The following is a 9,821-nucleotide window of genomic DNA, read 5'->3' on the forward strand; positions in this document are numbered from 1 at the left end:
TCAATTTGTACATATGTATGTGCAGATGTAAGTTAAATGCATCCATAGCATTAAATTGAAATATTAATTTTAATGGCGATTCTTGACAATTGACCCCAATTTGTAATGTGTGATTTATTGCTGATATGTGTACAGCGCAAAGGGCAATAATGGCAAAACTTGGAGTGTTAATGGAACTAAGTAAATAGTTATGTGTGCCATAAATACATATAAGCTATAACACATATAAACTTAAATTTATAAAAGAAATTACAACAATATGTGTGTATATGCAAAGTAAATATGTTAAAGCTAACCTCAAGGATTGCATACGAAAACACAATGCAAAGAATATTTACTGGGGTAAAGCAATTAAATAAGCTAAAAGGAAAATGTATTTATTCAGTTGGTAAATTAACTATGTAAAAATATTTTGAATTGCCAAATAAAATTCATTCCTTTGAGTAATTAGAATAGTTTACAATATGGTCAGATCATTAAATATAAAGACAATTAAAATAAAATATTACAATAACGAGAAGAGGATAAACTATCAAATAACTAAATATATTAACAAAAAAAATGAGATATAACAATATTTTATAAGAGTAAGAATATTTATAAGTGCAGTGAATTGCAGTGTTGCTATGTAATAATAATACCCTTCATATAGTTATATTACACTAGCACTCGTAAGTATCCACGTAAACTTATATGTAGTGTACACAGCGAGTTCTCTTCTCAGTTTGGGTTGTGCCACGGATTTGGCACCCGTCACGTTGGCACTCATCACGTAAAGTAAACCGACAATTAATTAAACCGATCCCTAAAAACATATATATATCCTAAAATGCGGCCCCCTTACCGCACTAGTTGATGTACGCATCAACACTTAAAGCCATGTTATACAAAAAGTCATGGTGACATCAAATTTGAAACTATTGTTATTTTAAATATTAATAAAAAAATTAAGAATAAGAGAGAAATTGTCGATATAAATTTGGTTACGCGGTGACGAGGCTTAGAGTACCTAGTGACTTTGTTGTTCAGTAAAAATACTAAAATTTCCACCCATTAGCAGGACTATATATATTTTTGTATGGATTTATTAGCATATTCACACAAAAGTAAATATTTTTTGAATTTATGCTTCAAAAAACGTACTAAAATAGTAGTAAATTGGCAATTGTTGTATGACTCTCTGTATAACATGCGCCAAATACATGACATGACCAAATAGAGCAAGAAACTACCATGATCATTCATCGAATGACAAAATAAAAATATCCAATGATCTTATGATAGACGAAATATAGACAGTGTTGCCATTAGTTTAAGATTAGTTAGAGTTTAACTGCTCCACTTTATATATTAATAACAAATACTTTGAGGGAAGTAACTTGCTGCTAGTGTTATAAGTATTTACTATAAAAAATTTTGAGAATTTACATATATAACAAATGTTTTTAAACAAATAAAAAAAGTATTTTTTATTTTATTTTATACATTATTATTATGGTTTCATATATTTGTATATTTAATTGTATTCAATTTAATATTACTAATTGTTATTATATCACATGAAATGTTTTTGTTTTCATTGAAAATTGTTAACTGAAGCGAAATACTCAATTCAATTGAACTATTTATAAACAAATTGGAACAATAAAATTATCATTAAAATCAATAATACAAAAATATCACAGGATTTCGCACAAAACTGCAAGGATAATAATAGCGTTTAGTGGAGTGAATAAGCGTAATTATTCACGCTTCAGCTATAGAAAACAGTAAAATTGAAATTTTGTATGGCTCAACTAAAGCATAAAAAACCTAATAGTAACAATTTGAACAACAATTATTTTAAAAACATAAACAAGAGAACTAACAAAATATTTGTCTATTTTATAATTCCTAAACACATAATAACAATTACAATTACAATTACAATAACAATAACAACAAAAAACATAAAAATCATTCCAACAAACAGGCAGCAAGCAAGCCAACGAACAATGAGTGGGTTGCCAATGTGCATACAAAATAACTAACATGCAACATTTCACACATCAGCCCACAACAAGGCAACACTGGTCCAATGCTGCACTGCTCTGCACTGCAATGGCGGCGAATGAGATGTGCGCTTATTTCCGTAAATTATGTGTTCAAGTTAATTTATTGCTAAACAAATTAAATTCAACGCGACAAAAGTATTTAATGTGGAATTTATTTGAAATAGAAGGAAAAACCAAACTAATGAACCACTTCACAACACTACACACTGCCCCAAGTACCACCAACTGATGCGACACCCACACGCACATACACACATATGTACTCATAATGCAGGGATGACATCGCTCGTATTGCAGCCATTATACTTATGCGAGAGTACAATACTTAACCGGAAGTTTATTTTATGCACACAAATATGCAAAATAGCTGTGACGGCTTGGGGAAGCCAAAGCACTTACAAACACATTCACACTCATTCATATACAAATACACACATACATTGGCTGCCACTTCCAGTGAAAGCCAAAAATTGTCAAATTTAAATTAAGTGTGAATAAAATGCATTCGCGTTAAATGAGTTGCCGTGAAATTATAAGCAGAAACAACCACATTAACAGCCAGGACACAATACAGTCAAGCTGTTGCAACAACAACAGCGAAAGTATTTTAATTTTATATTAAATAAAAAATAAATACTCAAATATCTTCCCAACATATAATTTGCATTTTAGAATTACTTAAAAAAATTTTCTAAAGCGATTCTTACAACCCAAGTAAGATAATTTTATGCGTTTACATGTGCTAAGGGAGTTCTTAAATACATTTCTATTTTTTTTAATAATATATGATAATATTATATGAACATAGTAGATTATTAGCCAGCGCCTTTGTTTAAAAGTGAAGCCTTACAACGATCCACACAAAATATTCGAAAATTATGTCAGTATCAGAAATCGCCTCAAAAGTATTAAATATGGTACTGGAAGATCAATAATTGACCAAGAGATATTTAGTATTAGACACTACAGTAAACACAATGGCTTATGCATGAGATTTTGGGATTCAAATAAATAAATACTCATTGAAAGATCGTCGATTGACCGAGCAAAAAGACAGTACAGTAAAGAGAATGGTCTATGCATGGGAATTTGGAACTCAAATAAATTTTAAATAGGCATTCAAGGATCGACGATTGATATTAGGTACTATATTAGAGACAGTGAATAAGTGAGCCATACAAAAAAAGAGTAAGGTATAAGCTGCCGAGAACCAGTAGGATACACTAAAGAAGAGAAGGTTTTGAAGTTCAAACAACTCCACTTCCCACTAAAATATCTTAGGTTAGGTCTATTGTTTCATATAAATAATTTTCAAAAAAACTCTATTAAATTAGTCATTGTACTGTTAGTGGGGTACACTAACCAAAATATTAAGAAATAAATTTAGTTTTTAAAAAACTAAGGTTGTATTAATTTACAATACAAAACGAGCATTCAAATAGAAAATTTTTTATTAAATAAGACAAAACACGTACCAGTCTCTTTTAGCAATTTTGAACACTATTCGGTCGTATAATTGAAAGAGTAGATCTGAAACGTAAATCCGGCTGCTCTTGAGATATACGTTGTCCTTCACATAAAAAACTATAATATTATCTTCGAGACCACAGTTGCACTGCCATAAAGTTCTCAATAGGCCTTCGCCAAAAATCGCCTGCGATGAACAATACCTTCCATCTGCAACAAAAACTGATCTAACTCAATTCAGATTAGGATATAGCCATGTGCTAAACAATTACTTAGCACGCATAAATGGGTCGATTTCCAATGTCTTCTCTAATTGCTGCTCTACCCAGTAAGATATCGCATTTTTCTTTTCATATTCCAATGCATACAGAAACTTGTGCTCAATCGATCTTTGGATCCGCCTCAATAGACCTTCGCCAAATATCGCTTGGGCTTAACAATACCTTCCATCTGCAACAAAAACTGATCTAGCTCAATTCAGATTAGGATATAGCCATGTGCTAAACAATTACTTATCACTCATAAATGAGTCGATTCCCAATGTGTTCCCTAATTGTAACTTTACCCAGTATGATATCGCACATTTCATTTTATATCGCAATGCATACACAAATTTGTGTTCAATCGATCTTTGGATCTGACACATAGAAGTGACTATCTATTTCCGCTTTGATCCAGATTAACTTCAATTAAAATTCTGTTCACCCCCACTCCATTTTTACTCCTACATAAATTTCTCCACTCTCGCACTACCATTATCTACCCACATCCCAATCAAAGTAAACGTATTTGTAGTTCTTTTCATATTATATAACAAAAGGATTAAACAAATGGGACAAAAAGAATTCTCGAGTCAATACAGGGCTAAGCAATAATGTAAACATTTCGAGTTTAAAGTCAATTCCTGTTTAGAAGTAGGCCAAGTATGCATATGTAATACTACTGCTACTGTGGGAGAGTACTATATAAATTTTCCGAAAAACCAAAATATATATGCAATCCATTAATTAAAGAATTTCTGGAATAAATGTATTAAAGAATATGTAAAAAATAGATAGATAAACCCCCTTGCTATGATTGGCTTAGTCCAAATTGAACAACAATCTCTCTAATGAGCTGCTGTAACTAAATCGCAACCTATTTAGTACCGGAATATCGGCACTGACAGTTCACGGTAATACACAGACATACAAATTGACTTGGTTTATACTATAATGACTTTTAGGGTGTAATGTTAAGAACAAGAGAACCACATATTACTTTTCGTATTAGTGTCCAGTTTTAGCCAGTAGAAGATTAAAAATTGTTGGTGCTTCTTTTTTCTCAGCTTTTCTTAATATGGACTTAGTCAAGTTTGTAGCGTGATTAGATTGGTGCACTTTTATTAAATTAGAGTGTAAAGCCTAAATTGTCCTAACTGACATTGTCTAACTATATTAGACTTTATATATTTTTTGGTGGTTGTTCTTTTATTATTATAAGTAACGTGTGGTCCATTATTATTGATTACGTGGGCTTTAATGTATAAGACGGGTACTTTAACATAACCGAAGCTAGAATATGTGTATTAAAGTTGAGGGAGTTTATACTAAATAACAAAATTATTTTTACAAACTAAAATCTGTTATTTCGTCTCCATTCAGTAAACTTATTGAAAAATCAAGTACACACTTCATTACACTACAACAACAACAGCGATAGCAACAACACCTGTGCCTAAGGAAACATACCAACAACAATAGAACGTAGTCTATACTTAAGCATACATACTGAACATACTGAACATACTTTATTCAACAACAACAAAAGCAATAATAACAACAATAAAAAAGCACTAACAGTAAAAGAAGAAACAAAGAAAAAAAATAGAAATTGCGTGATGAAATAAATTCTGTGGAAACATTCTGTGGAAATAACATGTTTTTTTAAATCAAAAGTATTTTTCAATTTAATTAATTAATATTTAAGGGAATGCTTAATATTAAATTATTATATTATATACAATTTGGTAATATAGTAATATGACTATTATATGACTTACTTGCTTACAAAAGGTTCTTGTTTCGTTTCAAAACCGCTACGATTTTCATTTCACACAAAAGACACTGATATATGCATGTATATTTTTAAAACTTTTTACCGTAAGCCGTATATATTATTAAAATATTCACTTTTCGTAAATCGCTATTTTAAATTTTAATAATAAATTTAATTTTAAACTAAACTTGCATATTTACTTAATTGACTACATATTTATTTCAAATTAACATTTAAATCAAATTTAATACCTCCGCACTTTTTATCACACTTAACACACTCCAGTACTGAATGAAATTTAAGCAAAACAAACCAATCACCCACTTCAGAGCAGTTAAGTGTCAAAAACAACAAAAAACAAAAAATAGATAAACAAAACTAAATGAAAAATGAAACATAGTATTTATATGCAATAGTAATTACAAAAGCTTAAGCTCAATTTAAACATAATAATTACCTAACCAGAGTCCAGTTAGGTGTCACAGACAATAAAATAAAACAACAAAAAACTAAACTAAATTGAAAATGAAACGTAGTTTTACTTAAACTGCAATATCAAGCCTTAAGCATAAATTGGACAATAATAATTATTAGTTCTGATTCCATGAAATTTAATGCTAAAATAATATAGTTTGCTTGCAATTATGTATGAACTTACAAGTGTGTGTGTGTATGTTACGGCAAGCATTTGATATTTTAGTAATGCTGTTTACTTCAATTTCTTTTTTTTTATGAACGTTCATACAATTATTGAATTTATTTAAATGAGTGATAACTGAGTGAAATTGACAGCATAAACCCTTAAATTATGTGTTTGTCATTTATATTTAAATTTGAGCCATAAAAAAACCTAAAGTGAAAATCCTTGAATTAACAACATTCGAATTAAAAATTATTGTAAAAAAAAAATATAATTTTGTATTAATATATTTTCATTATTAAAATATTTATTATTTTATTTTATTAAAAATATAATTGTTTTGGACTAATTGCTCAACTATCGTTTGCAGAACAGTGACAATCATATATCAAACACCAATCTATATAAATTTCCAAGCAATGGCAACTTTATATAGAAAATATGGAAAAAAAATCGCACAGCAATTTTGAGATTTATAAATAGTCTAGAATTATTTTAGTTGGGCCTAAGGGCACAATAGATCTTTTAGGTAGGACTGCATTCATAACCTAATATTTAATATAGAAAACGACTAAAACAATATATAAAAATATAAATATAATTTAAAAAAACATAAAAAATTTATAAAAATACCCAATTTAGTATTTCAAAAGTTTACATTAATAGCCGTTAATTAATAAATAATTAATTACATATAAATAAACTCAAAACAAAAACAAAAAACAATATTAATAATAATATAATAAAATAAAAGTAATTTTTAAAACAAACTCATTATAATAAATGAAATAAAATAATATAAATTATACATTATTTATTAAAATAATATTTAATAACATTAATATTTAAATGATATAATATCTCTTTTACTACAATATTATATCTCAAACATTTTTTTGATCAAAAGATATATTATGAAAATAAGGTTTATTTGGTTTCCATAACTAGCATTGACTTTTAACACTGGCTTTGGTATTTAAAGGGCCATAGGACCAATATTCGATATTATTTTGCAAGATGATCTTTCTAACAAATTCCACTAATTCGGTGTTCCCGTGGCACTTTGCGGTGTTGTGAAACTGTTTCTGTGTGACTAATAATTTCAGGTTTAAGTCGGTTTTTTTCTCTCTCACTTTAAACAATCTAATTCATCCTGTCAAAAAAATTTACTTTACTGACAATCATCTTACTTCTATAAAATCTTTTAATTCCTATCGTATAGCCATCCCACACTTCAGCTTTCTTTCTAGGTTTAAATTAATTACCTCAGAAATAGCCAGTAGCCAATGCTGAAATCGTAGTCAGGGTTTCATACCCCAACGACAATCTCGAGGTCAAAAACACCTCAATTTAGATTGCAAGCAAATTCGAGACCTCTCTGTTATGCTCTTAAGAACAAATGAAACTTAGCATCATTAATTTAAACAGTACTTTGAAGCATGACGAACTTATCAATGCACTACTCAGTCAAAATTGAGGTGATTTGGTTATTTTAAACTCAGTTACTATAAGCAACTTAACATACAGATGGCAATTAGTTTTCTTAAATGAAAAAATAGGGACTATTGGCTCACAAAGTCCTTCACAACTTTATTAACTATCGTTAGTAATTTCACATTCTCTGGCTTATGCTACACAAAAAAGATTGGCACTCGTCCGCCGGTAACCGCTGCTATATGGTTATTTGAAGAATCCTGCAGACTTTCTTTACACAAGCACGAATTTTTCTAATTTGATCTTAATTATGGATATTAAAATAACGCATTGCCTGTCATTCCTCTTCGATTATATGTCAATAATCAATATCCTTTACAGCAATTTTTGTGCCTCTGTCACAGAGTTTAGCCCCAATATACTTCGTTTGATATTGACTATTATCCCAAACTCTTCAAACCAGTTGAACCTATTCCCCCACTACAGTATATAATATATATATATATATATTTTCTTAAAAACCCTCTTTTACTCTCCTGCCGGTAAGACGGAAGCTGCTAATTTTTTTTTTCACTAGCACGCATCCCTTTCATTTGACATCAACTGCGGTGTTCAATCCATTTTTATCAGTACCCACAACCACGATTTTTGTAATCGTGAGCAAAAAAGTTTACACTTAATATTCTTCGTATAATTTTCGCTATTACCACCTTCAACAGTTGTATCTTTCCACTGCACAACCTGTTTCGTATTAGGATTTCTTAATTATAAGATGAGTAACTTCTGCATTAGCCATAGCGCTCTCAGTATTCTAATTTATAGTAGAGGGATTGATGACAAGACCTGTAACTTACGAAGTGAAACCGGTATTAACTGACCAAGTATTAACAATATTTTAATTTAATATGATAATAAGTAATACATTTAGAAAAACATTTAGACAGTTTATAAAAATAGTGCTGTAAAAGAGCTATTGTGAGCTATTAAAATTTACAATTTAATTCTTTGTAAAATTATATATATAAGAATTGTGTAAATATACCTATGATCGTACTTAATATATTATTTTAATATTTCGTTATCAACTTTATAACCAAATACTGTCTTCCACGTAGAATACAAATCATGTTCTGAGATATAATAAAAGAATCATAGAAAATGACGACGTAGAACTATTTAGTGATTTTATTGGAATTTAATAATAAATATATCAGATCTGTAGATAACATTAAAGTTTTCTTCAATGCAGTGATGATATGTTTCCATTGAAAGTTTTAAAATATAAGATTTATTTATCTCGAAATTGGCATTGACTGTTGTATCGGAATTAAAGAAGATATCATAATTCATATTGAAAACGCAGTTTATGGTAAACTTGTTATAAGTATGATGAGCCACTCCAAACACTAAAGGGAATAATGCATTTTTTAATTTCAACGTAACAAAAGTACTACTTTGGACATGCAAAAGCGATTCTGGAAATGCTGCAATCACGAACTACACGCAATCAATCTAAAATCCGCTAAAATTAAGCTGTGCACTTTAGTGGAATAGTTATCTACTTCGTATGGATGGTCAAAAAATCTTTTGTAATATAGTAGCAAGAAGAAATGACAAATCAGAAACAAATCATCATAATCACCAGTTCCTGTATCTCCCTCTGGAGCATAGGGTCTCAATAAAGCATTTCCATCTGTTTCTGTTATTCGACAAAATCTTCAGCTCTTTCATTACGATCAAAAACGTGTAATCAGAAGAAATTAAGAAAAAGAAATAGGTGGGTCAAACGCAGTTTTTTTTTTTGCAGTAGGTAGAAAGCATCAAAAGACACAGTGTGAGACTTGAACCCACTAAAACCACCTCTTAGGAATGAATGGAGAATATTCCCACAGCAATATGGAAACTTCTTTCCAGTAATCAGGCGAGAGAGAAAGTAGATAGACTTAATATCTAGTGGACTGGATTCATCTAAGCCAGAAAGCAAGGGACAATGACGTAGATGAAATCCGATTCCCATAAATAGCAAAACTTTAATTGTTACTTTTTATTCTGCCATACTGTACGACGATCGGAAGGACCTGTCTTAATATGGCACTTGTCTATCGATGAAAATTTTAGAGTGATTGAAATAAGGCTGCTGATAACAAAGTTAGATTTTAGAAAGATTGTGAAAAACTCTTTTTTTCTGG

At 29.8% G+C, this 9,821-nt stretch overlaps 1 protein-coding gene across 1 annotated transcript in view; it reads right to left on the reverse strand.

Moving 5' to 3' along the window:
* Positions 1-8,244: 8,244 nt before the first annotated feature.
* Positions 8,245-9,821, reverse strand: part of LOC119674817 (high affinity cAMP-specific and IBMX-insensitive 3',5'-cyclic phosphodiesterase 8-like) — a 3,648-nt gene continuing 2,071 nt past the window's right edge. Inside the window, exon 2 of the mRNA XM_038085974.1 lies at positions 8,245-8,373. Coding sequence (XP_037941902.1) covers positions 8,245-8,373 — 129 coding nt within the window. The remainder of the gene's footprint in view (positions 8,374-9,821) is intronic.

Source organism: Teleopsis dalmanni, chromosome 2 (assembly GCF_002237135.1).
Source record: "Teleopsis dalmanni isolate 2A chromosome 2, ASM223713v2, whole genome shotgun sequence".
NCBI lineage: Eukaryota > Metazoa > Arthropoda > Insecta > Diptera > Diopsidae > Teleopsis > Teleopsis dalmanni.